At 42.3% G+C, this 18,427-nt stretch overlaps 1 protein-coding gene across 1 annotated transcript; it reads right to left on the bottom strand.

Annotated features, from left to right (window-relative positions):
- Window positions 1–397: 397 nt before the first annotated feature.
- Window positions 398–17,746, bottom strand: NCBP3 (nuclear cap binding subunit 3). The gene is made up of 13 exons (XM_079324738.1): window positions 17,454–17,746; window positions 15,829–15,894; window positions 15,140–15,245; window positions 14,123–14,248; window positions 12,055–12,183; window positions 9,814–9,887; window positions 8,850–8,958; window positions 8,019–8,118; window positions 7,598–7,704; window positions 6,026–6,305; window positions 5,141–5,298; window positions 3,908–4,072; window positions 398–3,426 (listed from the first exon to the last, which is right to left on the bottom strand). Exons 1-13 carry the CDS (start codon window positions 17,604–17,606, stop codon window positions 3,191–3,193), a joined length of 1,809 nt encoding a protein of 602 aa, XP_079180864.1. The 5' UTR covers window positions 17,607–17,746; the 3' UTR covers window positions 398–3,190.
- Window positions 17,747–18,427: the final 681 nt, after the last annotated feature.

Raw genomic sequence — 18,427 nt, 5'->3', positions numbered from 1 at the left:
CCGCCCGGCAGCGCCGAGCGCGGCTCTGCCCGCGCTCACCTCACCCGCTCCAGGGGCACGGGACGAAAAGGGCGCGATGGGGCGCGGCGGCCGCTTATAAAGGCTCGGGCTGTACCACCCCGCGGCGGGGGCGGGCTGTGCCATTGCTCCGCGGGCGGGGGGGGCGCGGGGCTCCCATTTCCTCCCGTGTGGGGCAGGGGGAACGAGGCGAGCGGAGCCGCGGGGAACGCGCAAAACCCAAAATCCCACCCAAAAATTCCACCCCAAAAAATCCCACCCCCAAAAATCCCCCAGGTTTGGCACCACAAGGCAGGGAGATGGACCCTGGTGTCAGCCCCGGCCGGGCACCGGCCCCGCCCTCGGTTCTGCGTTTTCCAGGAAAACTGGAGAGGTCGGAGTGATTTCAGGCCACTTTTATTTAGAACAGAACAGCTGTTTTTAAATAAAAGTTCCATTCTTTTCACATTGTGTCATCGTGAACTGAGAATAGGGGTGTTTTGGTTTCTTTTTCCCTGTTAAAATGCATCAGCTATCGTTTTATAAAGAAACACAAAGCCACCTTTGCTTTAAAATTTCACCCTCAACACCACGTGCTCAGTCAGCCTGAAGAACTGTTTATCAAAAATCCACCTTTTCCAAACGCCAAAATATTCCTACAAGAAGGACTAGTGTGGTTTTTAACAATTCACCCAAAATTCAGTTTTTCCTCCGAGGCACAAATCCTCCAGCAAGAGCCAAAGTCAACATTCTCCTTTTGGTTTTTTGGGGTTTTTTTTCCAATTTTCAACATAAACACGTTTAAGTGAAATACACAGGTCCCCTGTCTCCCTATCAAACATCAATTTCTGCATCAAATTATTGTTGTGATGATAGCTGGGAGGTCAGTAAAAAAAAAAAATCAAGAACACATTAACTGAGGACTAAACACAAAGAGAAGGGGACTTGGAGGAAAATTCTCTTTGCCATCTCTCAATCAAATAGATGGGAAGTTAAAATGTTGAGGGAAAAGCATTGACTTAAAATTCAGCTGATAAATCCAGCAGCTCTTGCTTATGTAACTAAGGAAGCTCAAAGCTGGAAAGAATTCCTGATACATCATAAAAAAGCAAAACTGGACACACTCAATTACAAAACTCTCTCTATGGGTCACTTAAACAACAAACGTTGATTTTTCTTGCAGCTGAGCTCTTGTATCACACACAACCCCCCCCAAAAAAAAACCCATGAAATCCTGACCAGTGGGGGAATTTTTAAGCCTATTTCTGACAGCCTGGAAGGCAGGAGCTGAGCTAAGAGTGCCTTTTCCAAAACAGGATTGATTTCACACACCTTTTAAATCAGCTCCAGAGATCCTCCATTCCCACTGGGTCATCCTTCAGGTTTAAATTAGGAATATTGACATGGAAACACCACACAAGGGACCCCAACAATCCAGGAGGATGAAGTGGTTGATTCCTTCCAGAAAAAGGAAAATGTCCCAATGGATTCCAAGCAGTGCCACAACACAAAGGTTTACTGGCAAAAAAACACCAGTGGAATAAATTTTATCAGGATCTGGAGGGATGTGATTCCCTGGGAAAGCTTGGGGAGAGGATATCAGTGAAAGCACAGGTTTAAAATGAGTTATTACAGTGATCAGACATTGCAGGCGTTTTCTCAACAGTACTTTTATGAGACATTTATATATTCAATAATTAAATATAAAATCAAGGATGAGTGTCACCAAACAAGGAAAGAGTAAGGCTTGAAGCCTGGTCAGCCCCCAGATTGCCCCTGCAGTCACTGTGCCTGTCATTTGACCTTTCATTTTACATGCTGCTATCTCACACATCATAAAGCATAAGAAAAGTTAATTTTGCAGATTCCTTGCTGAAACCTCAAACCTACTTCAACTTAGTACAAAACTAGGGAAGGACAAAAAAAAAAAAAGAAAAAAAAACAAAAGAAAGGAGAAGTTCACAGGTATTTTGGACTGACAGAACCAAGGAACAGGGACAATGCAAACAGATTTCAGACTATTAAAATGGTTTTGCTACCTGTTGTTTACCTGAATGTGATGTGCTCCATTATTCCTCACTCAGAATTACTGACAACATGAAAACAAATAGCAGTTGCACACTGATCAAACCCTTGTTTTACCAAGGGAGGGGTGAAAATGTGCAGGTAAAAAAGCTGAATGGAACAAATCACCCATGTCCACATCCACGTGTACTACACAGGAAGAACATCCAAAATATTGACAGGAGACAGTGATCCTAAAGTTTTCCTTTTCTCTTTCAGTTCTATATAGACAGAGAACAGCACAGAGGAGCACACCACTAGAGCTTTTGGAAGATTCTCACAAATAGAAAAAAGTTTTCCAGCTCTTGGATTGCTTCAGGACATAATCCATGTGGAATGAAAGGAATATAATCTCTCCTCATGGAACAACAGCAAAAAAAAATACAAACCCCAAACCTCAGGGATTTACACAATTATCAAACATCCAACTTGGCAGTCCTGAACATCTCAATCCCTGCTACAGCAGAATGTGGCATCACCAAAATAAATGAGCAGGATTCCTTGGATTATTCCACTGGGACAACTACATGGAATTCAACTGTAAAAAAAAAAAAAAAAAAAAAAAAAAGAAAATGTAACTTGGATTTACATTCAGTGTGTTGGAAGAAGGGAATGTGATAATCAATCCCTTCATGCTTTATCCCTGCTGGCTGCCCACCCAGGAAGCTTTCTTGTTATTCCTTCAAGAGGAAAGGAAAGGTGCTGGCAAGAGCCAGAAGGGCAAGGCAATGATCTGGATCATGAAATGCCCTGTTCTTTGGATGAAGTGTGTAAAACATTTTGTTAAAAGCCTCCATGATGAAAATACCAAGAACAGAAAAGGTCTCCTTAAAAATACAGAGCATTTCTGCCTCATCTTTTAAGTTCAAAGCTCGGGGGAGAAAATGTTTTGCTACAATTCACTACAGGTTTGCTGTCACAAACAGAGATGACAATGCCCTAGAGAGCACAGGGCCAGCCAGACTCCAGACAAATGTCTTTGCTTTAGGTTTCAAGTGGTTTATGCCTCTCTTGTTGTAGAAAAGGAACAGAGACACTTCTGGAACCTTCACTGCAGAGTCTTTGCCAGTGTTCAGGTTTGGGCAAAGGGGATCCAGTGACCCCCTGGAGGGTCAGGCTGTGAAACCAGTCATGATTCAGAGTCTGAGCCAGAGCTGCTTTCCCTGCTGATCTCGATTTGTAGGGAGGGTAAATGATCCAAACGACTCTTTTTCTGCCTGGACTGTTCTTTTTCCTTAATGAGAGCACCCCAAACCCTCTGCAGCTCAGAGTCATCTTCCTCTGGAGATGCCACAGAGTTTTCAGCTTTCTCTGGAGTCTTTTCCTGTGTCTTGGGAGCAGACCCCAATCTGGTCCATAAATTACCTAAGCAGATGAAAAACAAAATTAAAAAAAAAAAAAACAAAACAGACAGGACTGAGAGGAAGAAGTCAAGGAACCAATTCTTAAACTCTCTGCAACTCTTCAACACCTTAGTATTTGGCATGGAATTTATTATGATTTGAAGAGTAACTGAAATTAAACTGCAGGGGGCTCAGGGCAGCCTTGTTCATTGCTCCCCATTTGCAGAGGATGTTTAATTCTGAAGTGCCCCTGCATTCCTGGCACTTGTTTTGGTGCCCACAGTTTGAAAGCAGCCCTTGATCTTCAGCACACCTCCATAAAAACACATAAAAACCCCCCAGCTCCTCCCTACATGCATTAAGACTTCAAAGTTCTGAACAAACATCTCCTAATTTATTCTGTATTTCGTTCAACTCCACCCCTTCATGGCTTTCTGCTGGAATTTCTCTTAGACTCCAGAACCACAGGAAGTGCAGCAGAAGATTTTCTGCACACAACTGACCTGATTTCTTCTCTCTGGTGTCAGAGTAGAGGCCTTTCACATCTTGTTTGGGGATTCCCAGCCTGCTGTGCACATCTGAGAGGGGCTCTCGACGAGGAGCACAGGCACTGCTTGGGGCTTTGATTTCTGGAGAGTGTGGCCTTTTCCCCAGTCTCTGTCTCACATCTGGGGATATTTTCAGTGATTAAAATGATAAAAAAGAAAAAAAATCCTGTTGCATTTAGTCTACCTCTGCCAGCTCACTTTATGATCATTCACTGTTGAAACTAGACAGATTCTCTGTTTTTATCTTTCATACTCAAGATTTCCTGGCAATTTCTGCCATACAATTTATCCAGATTTCATTTCAGTTTTGGCAATAAATTTGAAATTCAATGTTTCAAGTTGTGCTCTGGTCAAAAGATAAAAAATTAAGTTATCCCATGGCCTGTTGCTTTTCTGGGGTAGCAGCAGGATGTGTAAATATCCAGCAGGAGGTAAAATTCCATGAAAACTGGTCTGCTTCCAACAACTCTTATAGCAACAAATACCTTGATTTAGAATTCTACTAGTGGTTGGTATTTGGCAGAATAAAATAAAAAGAATCCTAAAGATATTGATACCTAACCCTTGATGTGAATTTTGTATTCTGAAGTTTGCCTGGCTTAGCTGGATGTTCCAAATCTTACAGTCCAGATAAAAATATGAAGGCAAAGGGAATTTTAGAATCATGTGTCAACTTGTCAGAAGCCCAAAATGAGCAGGAGGCATAAAATAAACAAATATAATTTTGGCATTTCATTGATACAAAAAAGTATTTTTCACTTATCAGTCAGATAATATTACATATGTCAGAAGCAGCTGAAATTACACATTTAAGTCAAAGAAATAAGTTACTTAAATTCAGAAATAAATCCTACCAAATGCAAAAACACCTATATTCATGTGATACACATTTTTAATGTGTAGTCAGTGTTTCAGGTTTGATTTTGTGACCTTCCCTTTGTGCTGTTTCTCACCTGCAGAGAATCTCTGCCTCAAGGAGGGAGCCCCAAAAGGGACAAAGTGGATGGAAATCAACTTCACTTAAAAAACTTTCACTAAAGTGTGTTTGATTTTTTCCCTAAAGCAATTCCCAACTCAATCTCTTAGTGAGGACAAACTGTGTGAATGCAGAGTTATCTGCAGTGGAGCACAGGTGTGAAATAAATATATTTTAGTGACAATTCTGCCCAGCTATGAGTGACAAATTACCTGATTTGACAATGCTGTGTGGCTGCCGTGGCCCAGAGTTATTCTGACGTTTCTCTTCCAACAGGAGCCTCACATCTGCAACTTTCTCCAAGGATCCTTTGCTGCCAATCCTGTTTTTGATGTTGCTGGTGGCTATGCTGTCTGCTCGCATGGAATTCCTACAGAAAATCATAGATTTGATGTCCTCTAAATAAAATGCAATCTAGTATAGTTCTTTGGTCTTCTTACATGGAAAATTACATCACAGAAAATAATAATATCAATAATAATAATAAGGATTTCTCTGCTGAGAAAAAGAAACAAAAACAATGCTTAGAAGCTGTCCAAGTCAGAATGCTAAATATAACAACAATTCCATTAATACCTCAGTATCCACTTCAAGGCAGCCTCAAAATTGACATTATATTATATATAATTATTATATGAGTATTACTATAATGAGTATAACTACTTTACTGAAAGAACACGTTAAAGTTATTTTATTCATCTACAATATTTACAACTTTGATTAGTAAGCCCATAATGAACATAAATTCCTTTATGTCATCAACAATTGAGGTTTATTTTTCTTTCTGAGATTAAGAAAGGGCAAAGAGAAAACAGAAAGAGGAATTATCTTTTCCCCGTTAATTGCATAAATTTCTCTTGATTCTACTTTGAATTTCATTATTATGAATAAGCAAGGACAGAGAGATCTGCATAAGAAGCTGTGTTAAAAATGTTAATTCTATTTAAAGCCCAGTTTCTGTATTTCTTGTTAGAATATCTGCTACCAAATTATATCAAGAACTGAAAAATAGCTTCAAGTTCATCTTCAAGCTTCGACAGCTCTAAAACCGGGAAATGCCTCTTCACTGCTGCTTTTAAAGACTAAAAAACTTTTACCTAATATTTTTCAGCTGTGACTCCACCTCATCTGCATACATGGTCATCTTCATGCTTTTTTTGGGCGAGGGGGTGGAAATCATTTTCAGTTCCAGGTCATAGTCCATCTCATCCGAGTCGGAGCCGCTGGATCTCCGGGCGGCGCCGCGCTCCCGCGACTGCTTGAAAGCCTGCAGCTCATCCCGGTACTCCACCACCACCCTGTCATCCTCATCCATGTCCTGATCCTCCTCCTCCTCCTCTTCCTCCTCTATGGGCTCTTCAGGAACGTTCACCAAGCCTGCAGCAAAACAAACTCATCCTGATCAAGTGTTTTGGCATCTCTAGAAAGTAGCTGAAAAGCGAACCAGCAGGGGAATCACCTCGCTGAATGATCTGAATTAATGATCTCCTATAGATGGGTCTGTAGGTTCCTTTAGTTCTCTCTTCTTAAAGAGAGGATATTTTGCCAAATATTTTAAGTGGAATCAATAAGTGGACTAAAACTGCCACAGGACAAAATGTCCCTGGTGCTCAGTCCCTCAGAGGCCAAGCACAAGGCTGGACAGAGTAATTAAAGTACAACTGCCTCTTGTAGAAGGTGCAGTTCTTCCTTCCTGAGCTAAGCACAATTCCCAGGATCCTACAGGGTTTAATGTGCCAGCTGCTGGCTCTGCAAAAATCCTTTCAAATCCTGCAAGCAGCAATGCCAAAAAGAACACAAGTGTCATTATTATGAATCTATCACAGACAGTGATTTAAATAGAGACAATTTCAATTTAGTCATCACCAGCACTCAGACATCTCTTCAGACAGCACCACACGATCAACATGGAAAATCTTCCATGAGATGTGACACATCCCTGGCTGTATTTTTAACAGGCCAATCACACTGTACTTGTCTCGTGTCAGATTTTTACACCCATTATTCTTCTACCTTAGGCAGCAAATGAGGATATTCAAGCCTAATTAACAGAATCTTCTCATCTCTATTGTTCTACATTTAGAGATTGCTATTTAGAGAGTGGGAGAGTTGACTTAGCAAGTGTGACAAATTGCCAAGGAGGCTGAAGAAGTCATTCTGCCCTTTTTCTGGCCTTTGATGCCACAGTCCCCATGCCCTAAATTTGTAACAGAAAAATGTCACATAAAAAGCAGCAGCTATTTTGGGAAGCAAGGAGCAGAAGGAAGCTCCTATCTCTGTAAACTCTTAAAATGGGATTCAGATTGCTGTTTTTTTAGAAAACTTGCAGACATGCCATGGGATTGCTGAGGCAGTGTCCCCACAGGGCTGTCCCAGTGTCCCCACAGGACTGTCCCAGTGCTCCATGGTCTGTCCCAGTGCTCCATGGTCTGTCCCAGTGTCCCCCCAGGCTGTCCCAGTGCCCCCCCAGGGCTGTCCCAATGCTCCATGGTCTGTCCCAGTGCTCCCCCAGGGCTCTCCCAGTGCTCCATGGTCTGTCCCAGTGCCCCCCAGGGCTGTCCCAGTGCCCCCACAGGACTGTCCCAGTGCTCCATGGTCTGTCCCAGTGCCCCCCAGGCTGTCCCAGTGCCCCCCAGGGCTCTCCCAGTTCCCCCCAGTGCCCCCAGTACCCGAGTGCCGGTGTTTGTAGGGAGGAGTCAGGCCCACGTCGTCCCCAATCAATGTTCTCTTCTTGATCACATCCCGGTGGATCCGGCGGGAATGGTACCTCCTCTTCCTGCAGAACCAGAGGCTTGGGATGTAATTACCACAGCAATTATGGCTCCCTCATTAAACCCCAGATCCTGGATGAAGGATATGCAATTATCACCTGCTTTAACAGCAGACACGTGTTTATGTCAGAGCTGGACTGAATGGTTTGAATACAAACTTTATTTTCATGGAGAATTCTCTCCTTATAATTCTCACATTGCAAAAACATTATTAGGTTGAAGCATCTACATAAACTAAATAGAAAATTCACAAATTAAAAGTTTTACATTAGCTTGTCCAATTACCTGCAATGTTCCAATTCCTCTGTCCAACACTCACCAAGAATTGCTAAGAATTCCTTTCATGCCTCCATAATTTGGATTGCCATATTTCATGTAATACTGGCTTCTCCTTGCAGCTCCCAGCTCCTTTTTGTCATCTGCAAAAAACATAGATTATAGGAATTTTTCCCTCTTAGAGTAAAATTTATATCATAAAAACAAATAACCATTAAAAGACAGAGAGTGAGACTGAATGTGCCTTAAAATCAGAATTACTTCACCCTCCTCCATGAAGGATTCAATTTTGCTTGCACCTCTGGAATTTCTCCTACCACCACAACTTTATTTGTGTCTAGAAACTTAATTCCAGGGGAGGACTGGGTTTCTGCAGATCAGCTTAACAGGGTATTACAACCCCCTGTCACTGCTGGAGTTTCCACTCACCTTCCTCATCACCTTTCTTTTCTTAATGAATGTGCTACTTCCTGCATGGTCCAGAAATTATATATATTTCATTTTATTCATAAATAAAATGTGTATTTAGCAATAATTATTACTAATCTGTCATTGGCATCTCTAATTATATCCATATTTATAAAATGTGGAATTTACTTCTGGAAAAAGTCATCATAAAACCTATTCCATAGAATTGGGAAGAACACCCTGAGCCTAAGATACAATTTCCAGCTACAACAATTTTCATACAACTTGCACTGGATACAACTGACCCAAGAAATTGAGATTTATGGCAAAACCTTAACACTTAACCATTAGCAAAAATAAAAAAAATAACGCTTACAAATAGTAGGCACTTTGGAGTCATTAATTAGTCAACAAATGAAACTACAACAAGCAATGAATTGGGGTGCTTGTCAAGGTGGTCATTTACCTTTAGTAGCAAATCTCATGAACAGCTTGTTTCCTTTAGCCAGTTTATTGGCAGGGCGGAGATCATTACGCAGGAGAGAATCCTCTTCTACTTGGGACAGGGCATCCAACTTTGGGGGCACAAAAGGGATTTTGGACTCAAAAATCAAAGGAGTGGTGAATAAAAATGGGTTGCTTACAGAGGAGCAATGGAGTGATTATGAAGGAAGTCATTTTTCAAATGATGTTCAAATGAAATCTGCTTTGTATTCTTGACGAGCTGATGTTAATTTTTAATGTAAATTGCCTTGAAAATTTAAAATGTTTCCTTCTTTTGCTCCATAACATTAACTCAGGTTATTAAATCCAGTAATTGTCAAATGACTCAATATTACTGATTGAAATGCACAAATAGCACAACTTCAACACTGAAAAAATGGGGTTTTTTTCCCATTTCATATCTAAATTATTTTATTAACAGGTTCCCATGCCCTCATACAATGATTAGAAACCTATCATTCTCATTTATAGAAACTCAAATTCAGACTTCCATCATGTAGGAGTGTTCACTGAACCATTCCTAAAGGAAATTCTATTCACACCTATTACACCCTCAGCCAGTGAGGATTAAATTGCTGCCAGGACAGCACTGTGTGCTGATTCCCACAGATCCATGGGCAGCCTTAATCCCATTGGGCTCTAACACTTTCCCTGCTGAAAGGTCATTGCCTTCCATTATTGTTCTTTCATTGCCTCCTCTCAGCAGAAAATAGAAGCCAGGCTCACTCAAACTCTCCAAAACCTATTTTCACAAAGCACTTTCCATTGGGATTATCACCACCTGCACACTTCCTCTTGCTCCCCACCTAATTTATTTTGATAATTAAATTGTGAATTGCAAATAGAAGCCTAAAATGCTGGGAAAACTTCACACCAGGCAGAGCAAAACTTCCACAGCAGAGTTTCCACTTCCCCTCTGTACTGACCTCCACATCACTGGGATTGTCATCCTCAACCTCTCCTTCTTCTGTCTCATCATCAGAGCTCTCCTCCTGTTTTTCTAAGGAAAATAATTGGGGGGAAAAAGAAAAACAAAACAAAACCAAGCTCCATTTTAGTGTGTCAGGCTCATTTGATTTATGATTACCTACATTGTCTGAGATCAGCCTGAAGGTGTTTTCCTTTCCCCTGAGCAGCCTAGGGAATAATCAAAGCAGTGAATGCCTATGGAAAAGTGGAGCACAGAGAAATTCAGAGCCCTGTGCCTGCAGCAGCACATGTGCATCATTCATTTAATTCTTTGAAAGCAATGAAACTGCACTGCCTGTCAGGGTTTAGTGTGTTCAGAATCAGAGATCAGCAAGGCCAAGGCACTAAAGGCACATAAAAGCATTTCCTTCCATCTCCTTTTCAAATGCCTCCAAATATCCAATATTAACAGTGTAAAACAGGTTATAAATCAAAAGCTTGGAGAGAAAGAGCAGTAAAAAGGAGAAAAAACAACCCTATTGACTTAATTTTGCTGTGAAATAACTAAAAAAGAAGTGCTTCCAGAACTGTAAACTGCTTTGATTTTTCAGTTCTTTTTAGCTCAGTGTAAGAAAATTCATGCAGATTTTTTCTTCAAAGTCCCCAAGAAATAAAATATTGTAAAAAAGTAATGACTAGAGAAAGCCATGAAGTGTGATAGGCCAATATCATTTGCAAACATCTCAAAGTATTTCATAGGCCTAAGATTAAAAAACCCTCTCTTTTATATTTCAGAGTTCCTTATCTTAAATCTCATCCAACAATAAACTTAAAAATTTAAAATACAGAGTGGCAGCTGTTGAAAAGATTTCTGAGTGAAAACAACAAAACACAATTAACCAAACTGAAACTAAAGAGAGAACTTAAGTAAACAAATTACCCAAATTCAAATCAGAAGAATTAAGTTCCATCAGGGAGAGCAGTCATGCATTTTTCTCCCTCACAAATTAGAAGTTTCTCATAGCACAGAACAATTTTTTGCTTCCCTAAATGTCTAAACAGCCCTGAAATTCCTATCTAAAAAAAGGAATGTAACCAAGCCAGATGACTCCAGGGTATCTGTATGGATCTCACACCTTAAGATGTAATTGAACAGATTGTACTTTCTCTAATATCCCACTTTTCCAGAGGAACAGTAGTAATCCAGATGACAGTTCTTATTTTCAGAGGGGTGTAATGATAATATAATATGCAATTCAAAGCAAGCAGGATTAAATATATATGTTTATGATCCATTTAAGCAATGTCCCTAATCTCCAAAAATTTCATAACAAGTCTTACTTGGAGCTTTATCAACATTTGGTCAAAATTAAAGTCATGTGGATGGTTGAGGAGCCACTGTTTTGTGAAGAAAAGAGGGGGGAAAGAGGGAATTAGAAGGATCCAGAAGTTTACAAAGCCTTAAACACCAAATTTCCCAGAAAGGCTTTTGGAAGCACTGCACATATCTAGCAGAGTGATTGGCTACTTGCATTTAGGTAATATGCAACATTTTAAAGTAAAATTTGTGGAAAAATTGTAATTATTAACTTTTTTTTCCCCTCTGTATAATGTGATAGAGCACCTCCAACCACAGCACCCACAGCAGCCTAAGAGCAAGACTGTCCTCAGGCAGCAAAATGCTGCTTTTAAACTTCCCCACAAAAAAAAAGAAAATAAATTTACAACCAAGGCTGATCACGACACTGAGATGCACTTTTGCTGCTCTGCTCTTTTATAACCAACCTTCCCATAACTTCTCTCTGAAAAGGATAACAGCCAAATTTAGAGCTGAAGTGATGCACTGTCACTGCTGGGAGGGATACACTGGAAGGATGGTGGTGCATCAGAAAGGGAATTAGCTGTGGTATTTCATTCCTCACACCTGCTTTTTGCCCACTTTGCCTGCCTTTGTAGGCACATCACACAGAGCTATTTCTGTGCACATGGCCCACTATAAATACCAGCTCTCACCCTCCTCTAACACATTTTGTATGACTGAATTACTGCTTTTGGTCTAGCTCCAACCCACCTTTTAAGAAGCAGCTTCTTCAAAAGGTTTCCAAGATGAAAGCCTTTTTTAAAGTGGCAGAATACATTTACCTGCAACTATATGATAGAAGCTCCTTCAGTAATTTAGGTTATGCAATACCCCAGCACAAGTTTAAAGTTTCATTGATTTAATGAGATGATGGCTGTATTTGCATATCTCAATCTACCTTTCTTGGTTTTTTCAGCTGTCTTCTCCTTGTTGTTTTCTCTGCTCTTTGTTTTCTCCTGATCAGGGAGGGAACTCATATTTATTAGAGCTCGTGTTGCTGTCACTTCATCAAGCCAGACCACATTACCTGGGACAAACAGAAACACAAAACCCAAATGCAATTGGTGTCATCAAGCAGTCACATCTCCCCTGCCTTGCTGGAAGGAAATTAATGACAAAAATTCAGAACTGGCAGAAAAGCCATCAGATCTCTTGCAGGGAAAGCTGGATTCTTTAACACACAATTTTCAGCTTATTACAAAACACAAGAGCTAATCAAAACCCCAAAATCACTGAAAGGCACAACCATGGGTTTGAGAGGCTTCCTGAAAACAGCAAATCAGGGCACAGGATTGGGGTCAGTGGATCCATGTGTTCCCACATAAATGTGATTAAGGGAGCAGCAGGGGGCAGGAATGAAGCCTGGATATTTTTCCCCTTTGGCAACTTAACAGAACCTTGGACTTCACTGCAGAATTCTGTTAATCTTTTCCAAAAAGCAGGGAAATAGGGAGAAATAGGAGACTGTTCAAGCACTTTGCACAGATTATGGAGTACCCAGGCTCACAGTATCATTCAGGATGTGCCTTAAGTATCAGCAGATGGTACTAAAATATAACTTATTAGGCCAATTAAAAGCATTTCATAGATGTTGAAATTGAAAGAGCTAAAACTGCTTAAAAACAGGATTTGAACAAAAGCTTTCTGCATTTGCTACAAATACAACAAAAACTGTCTCTGTTCTGCTGTTAAGCAGAGTGGATTCAGATATTAAGAAGACTGTACAGTGACCCAAAAGAAGAGAACCTCTCTTAAATTACTCAGACAAGAATTACAAGGTGAGAACACCCAGACATTAACTTCAATGATTGGTTAATAAATCCATTTTTTTTTCAGTCTGCCTCATCTTCCCATCTCCAAATTTCCAAAACCTTCATCATTTGAAGTTCATCATTTTGAGACACAGAACACTAAATCCAGCTTTGCACTAAGTCACCTTAAGATGTAATTCCATTGGGAACACTGAAGTTTTAGCCATCATTCAGATCTGTGCTGAAAAGAAAAAGCTTTTTCTTGGTATTTTCACCAAGTGTAGCTGACATAGTAACTCACACACAGCATAAAATTCACCATTAAAAAAGATGTGTAGTAACTATAACTGGGTATTGTTACAACCCTGAAGCATTAATTTTCACATGAATTTACTCATGTAGCATTCAAGAAAACAGAGAATCTTAGCAATGAAGCCTCAGACAGAGTTAAGCTGTGCATTTCCAAGCTCATGCATCAGCACAGATCCATCCAGCAGCTCTGTACTCCAATTATCCACCCAGGGCTCATTGGGTTTCACATTTTCTATCAGCTTGTGGCAGTACTTCAAGCTGTCACACACAGTGACTTCAAGGTCACCAGTATTTTGTAGAACACCATCTATTTTGTCTTTCACTGGAACAGAATTTCTTCAAGGTCACTCCAGAGAATGAAGTTACTGATTCTCAGTTTTAGCCATGCTTGTCACTAAGTTTCCAGCTATTTGGAAAACCTGCACTGGCTCCTTTTTCTATTATTTCAGGCATGAGGTTTGTAGCCACATGACAATCTCAGAGTATTCCACTTCCATGATCCAGCACTCAAATGTAGCAAAAAACTCCCCAGTGCCAGAAAAGCACAACTCTCCACCACCTTTGATCTTGCAGATCTCACTCCCCAAAACAGCCCTTACCATGTGTGCCCACATTCCTTTTCCAATCTATGGAAATCACACCCAGCTGCCACCTCCTTCCACCCACCCATTTCTCCTGGAGCATGCACTACACAAATATGGCAACAAATCTCCTCCTCCTCCACACAAAACCATCCCAACCTGCCCAACTGCACAGTTCAATCACCTTCTCTCAGATATATTATTTATGCCAAGATGGAAGCAGCACATAATCTTAGACCTTCTTCTTTTTCCCCTTAGAGATGCAGCTGTGACCATGTTTTAAAAAAAAAGAGTAAGAATCACAAATACTCTGTTTACTTACAGGAGGTGTCATCCAGCCACTCAATATGAGCTGGAGGATACTCTTTGAAATAGGCAAAGATGTCCTGGGTACTCATCTCATCCACTCCACAAATGTAAATGGTGTCCAGCCTTACTTTAGGAATTGCTATGAAGAGGAAAAGACACAAAACTGGTATTTATTCCAAGCTTTCAGATTAGTACCATATGGGTTTATAAGGCAAATACTTTAAATAAATTAAAGAGGAACTAATTGAAGTGAAGCATGACATAGGACCATAATTTATTCTTCCACAATGCAAAACTTCAAGAAATTGAAAATTAAAAGAGGTTACAAGCACTGCTAGATACAGAGACTGCACAGCAACCAAACAGCTTGAAAAACATTTTTTTCCTCTCTGAGCACTGCCAAAGTGCTATCATTAAGTACTAAAGAGCCAGAACAAAACAAGGCCCTGCACAAAGCATTTCCACTTGTATCACCTGATGGGGAGCTGTTCCAGGCCACAGCTTAGCAGGTCCAAGCTGCCAGTTGGAAAAAAAAGCCTTGAGAACTAACTGGGTGCCAAAAGCACCAATCTGTTGTGCACACATCTCCTGGCTTCTGTTCCAGCTTGCCATCAGTGCAGCCTGACTGTGTGTACAGCACAAATCTGATCTCCCTGTGCACAGGACACAGAGTCCTCCACGTGTACCCACACAGTGCTCCAGGGTTCTTACAAAGCATTTAAAGATTCTTAAAGCAGCACTGATGCAGAAGGAGAATCTTGGGCAAGTAGCACTAGTAAATAAGGCACACAAAAAATGTTGTCTTTGTGCTGGAGTTGGTGAAACAAGGAGTGAACTGGCAAGTGTCAAATAGGTTAAAAAATAATGATGTGCAAAAGAAAAGGTGGAAAAACCCCAAAGTGATTGCTTTCATCAGTAATCTGGCAAAACCTCTGAGAATGTAGAAAATATTGCAGGATAAATCAAGTCAAGACACTGTGAGGAAGTAACTAAAGGGATCTTTTCTCTTGGCTGCTGGATGAGGTCAAACCTTTCTTCATCATGTCCCGGTCCAGGGCCACGTTCCTCTGGGCCAGATTCACCTCAGCCCGAAAATGGAAACGTTTGGCTCTCTGCTCCTTCTTCTCAATTGCTTCCTGCAAAATGCAAAACAAACAGGAGTCAGGAGCACCCTCAACAAACTGCACTGAGGATACTTAAAATCTACCAGACAGCAACGATTTATATTAATAATTCTGCTGATTCTGGAGAGATCTGTAGGTTTCAGAATGTAGCAGCAGTTCACCAAAATATTTCTGTGCCACAGAACAGTTTTTGTGTAGGTCCAACAGTGGGAATCAGGGTGTCTTGGACAACCATTATGGAATAGGAGCATTACCTAGTCCTTACTACCAAATATTAAATAAAACCTCTCTTTTGAAGGAAGCCTACCACAGGCAAATTTCATCTTTGAAGACTATAGTTTTTCTCCCTGATTTTTATATATATACAAAAGTGTGAATTTGTTTCTCTGAGCATTAATTTAACACTGTAGCTGGCTCCAGAGAATTTTTTAGACTGGCATCTCAGGCTCCTCTTATGTAGCTCATGAGCAACAAGTTTGGAACCTGTGAAGTTTTGGGACCTGGCTGAGAAGCTCCTTCTTCTCCAGATTTTATTGGGAACCATCATAGGTTTTTGGATCTTCAAAATGTTAAAGAGCCATAGCACAAAAATTACCTTAGAGGTTACATCTATTCCAGTGATGAAACTTCCAGCTTTGTTTTCATACCTCCTACTGGTGTCCTGAAACAAATGAAATGCTGATGAAATCTCACACTTGTTACACTGAAAGAAACACCTGATTATTTCTACAAGAAATAGATCCATTTTTCCTTGATCCAAGCTACATCCCTGGACAGAGAGGCATTGATGTCAGTGAAAGTAAAAACAAATGAACTGAACCAAACTTCCCTCACTGTAAGGATTCTTTCCTTTGACTGAATTTAGTTTCTATGTCAGCTGCTGACAAGCTTTTTACTCTTTGAGCAATACAGGGAAAGTCATCAAACACCTTTCCCAAGTAAGACTTCCACAATTCTGGGTCTGGGTATAATTTTCTTGCAAAACATGAGAAGATTTAACAGCGATACCTGACTACTGAAATGTCAGTTTGCAGCTTTTAATCTCAGAAAGTGAGAACACCAAGCTACATCCACAATGAAACAACATAACTTTTTATTCCTATCATTATTTTCAACCCCAAATTCCAAATACTACAGTGAAACACTACTGTTTTGATACTGAGAGAGGGAAAAAATGGAGAATAAAGGGGGAAAAATTGCAAGTTTCCTGTCCATGAGTCAGGACTGCTGAATTCAGAGAGGGACTCAACCCCACAGCCAATGACCCAGTTCTGTGCCCTCCATTGTCTGCATCTGTAAAATGGCACCTCTTTACTCTGATACCCTCAGCTGGCAGAAGTTTGGAGCTAGAAGTACATCTCTTGCTTTTTTTTTTTTTTTTTTTGGAGTAAATGTGTTCTTTACACTTGTGCTGCAATAATTACTTTGGCTAAAGGACCGTTTCTAGAAGTGGGTTAGTCTCAGTTTAGAAAGAACAAAAACCCAACTGCTTTTCTTAGTAACAGCACCGAAGTTCCTTTAATGCTGCCAAATGGTCAGAGTTACTAGAAGAAGAAAAGCCAAATAAACATGATTTTTACAGCTTTAAAGTGCAAATCAGACCCTTCAGTATTGTGGAAGTTTCTCTTTCCATTTCCTACCGAAATCCCCCGGTGTCTGATGTTGACTCAGAGCACAAGGAAGTTCAGCTCGGTGCTGTCTCTCAGGCCACATGTTGGCTACAAGCACGTTGGCACACCAGCTAATCAAAGATTAGCTTCCAAAACAATTTTCATCCAAGTTTGGAGAGCAAAAGACTACTTAGGATTTTAAAAGCGCGACCCATTTTTAATTGTTTAACATAATCCTATTAAAACTTGTACAGGAACGATCAGCGAGAGTGATAAAGGGCAGAAAAACATGGAGAAGGAAACCCTCAAGCCTGCTCATCAGAGCCCACAGCTCTGCTATCCCCCTGCTCCAGGTTATTCCCCGTGTTCCCGGAATCAAACATTCCCTGTACACTCTCCCACCCACAGCCTCCTCTACACCCCAACCCAGCACCCCGAATCCTGCTCTCCACCGCCTGCTTTATTCCATCCCTTCCCAAGCGCCTCCCGCCCGCTTCCTTAGGACTCGTTTCCCTCTCATCCCCGCTTTTCCCGAGAATCCCCCCAAAGCCCCGCGGAGCGCCCGGGCACCGCCGGCCGCCGGAGGCAGCCGCACAGCCCCGGCCCTCACCGGGATGAGCTCCCGCAGCGAGCGCCTCACGGGGATGGTCTCCAGCTCTCCCTCCTCCACCTCCATGGGCTCGGGCTCGGCTCCGCGCGGCTCCGCCGCGGTGGTGCTCGCCTCCGCCTTCACCGAGATCCGCAGGCCCCGCACGGCCGCCATGGCTCCGCCAGGCCCGCCCAGCGCGGCCAGCGAGACGAGCGCGGCGCGGCACAGAGCGGCGGGGCGGCTCCGAGCGCGGAGAGCGGCCAGGAGCGCCGGGCGGGCGGAGCGCAGCGGCCCCGAGCGCCGCCCGCAGCCCGGCCGAGCGCCCAGCCCGGCCCGGGACACAGCGCAGCTCCAGCGCGGCACACCCGGAGCGCAACGCGCCCCGAGCCCGGGACACCCCGAATGCAACGCACCCCGAATCCAGCGCACCCCGAATCCAGCGCACCCCGAGCCCGATTCCAACGCATCCCGACACCCAGAGGACCCCAAGCTCGGTGCCCCCGCAAGCCCAATGCACCCGGAGCCCAAGGCCACGCGAATCCAACGCACCCCGAGCCCGGCGCACCCCACCCCGGGCAGGACGGAGCCGGTTCAGGGCCCGGGGTGGAGAACGGCCACAGAGACCGGGCAAAGGGAGGCCCCACCTGTCCCCGCGTACCCCCAGCCCCGGGGAAGGGCACAGGGAGAGTGGACAAACGCAGAACTTAAGTGCTTCCTAAAAAATAAGGTTTTTTAAACTATCCGAACTCTAATGTTCAATTTTCCCGTCCGTGCTAGTGGAATGTTACACCTCTTAAAATCAAAGTGATTCTCAGCTTGCAGTTCTCTGCAGTGTTGTGTCCCGTTGCTCTGAGGCTCAGTTATTCTCTTTGTCCCCTTGTCCCAAGGAGTTCAGGTTGTTCCAGGAGAGCAGCCTTGGCTCCTTGGCCAAAATAAACCACATGTTTTCACCAGTCCCCATGAGACAAGTTGTTCATTCCCTTAATTGCACTGAT

The sequence above is a fragment of the Erithacus rubecula genome, assembly GCF_903797595.1.
Source record: "Erithacus rubecula genome assembly, chromosome: 22".
NCBI lineage: Eukaryota > Metazoa > Chordata > Aves > Passeriformes > Muscicapidae > Erithacus > Erithacus rubecula.
The sequence above is the reverse complement of the archived record's forward strand: the minus strand, read 5'-3'. Positions and strand labels throughout refer to the sequence as shown.

Coding starts and splice junctions, on each gene's coding strand:
- NCBP3 (XM_079324738.1), bottom strand. CDS start 17,606: ATGGCGGCCGTGCGGGGCCTGCGGATCTCGGTGAAGGCGGAGGCGAGC. Junction 6,306..7,597: donor CTACAAACACCGGCACTCGG/GTACTGGGGGCA, acceptor GTTTTGCTGCAG/GCTTGGTGAACGTTCCTGAA. Junction 3,427..3,907: donor CACCAGAGAGAAGAAATCAG/GTCAGTTGTGTG, acceptor TCATCTGCTTAG/GTAATTTATGGACCAGATTG.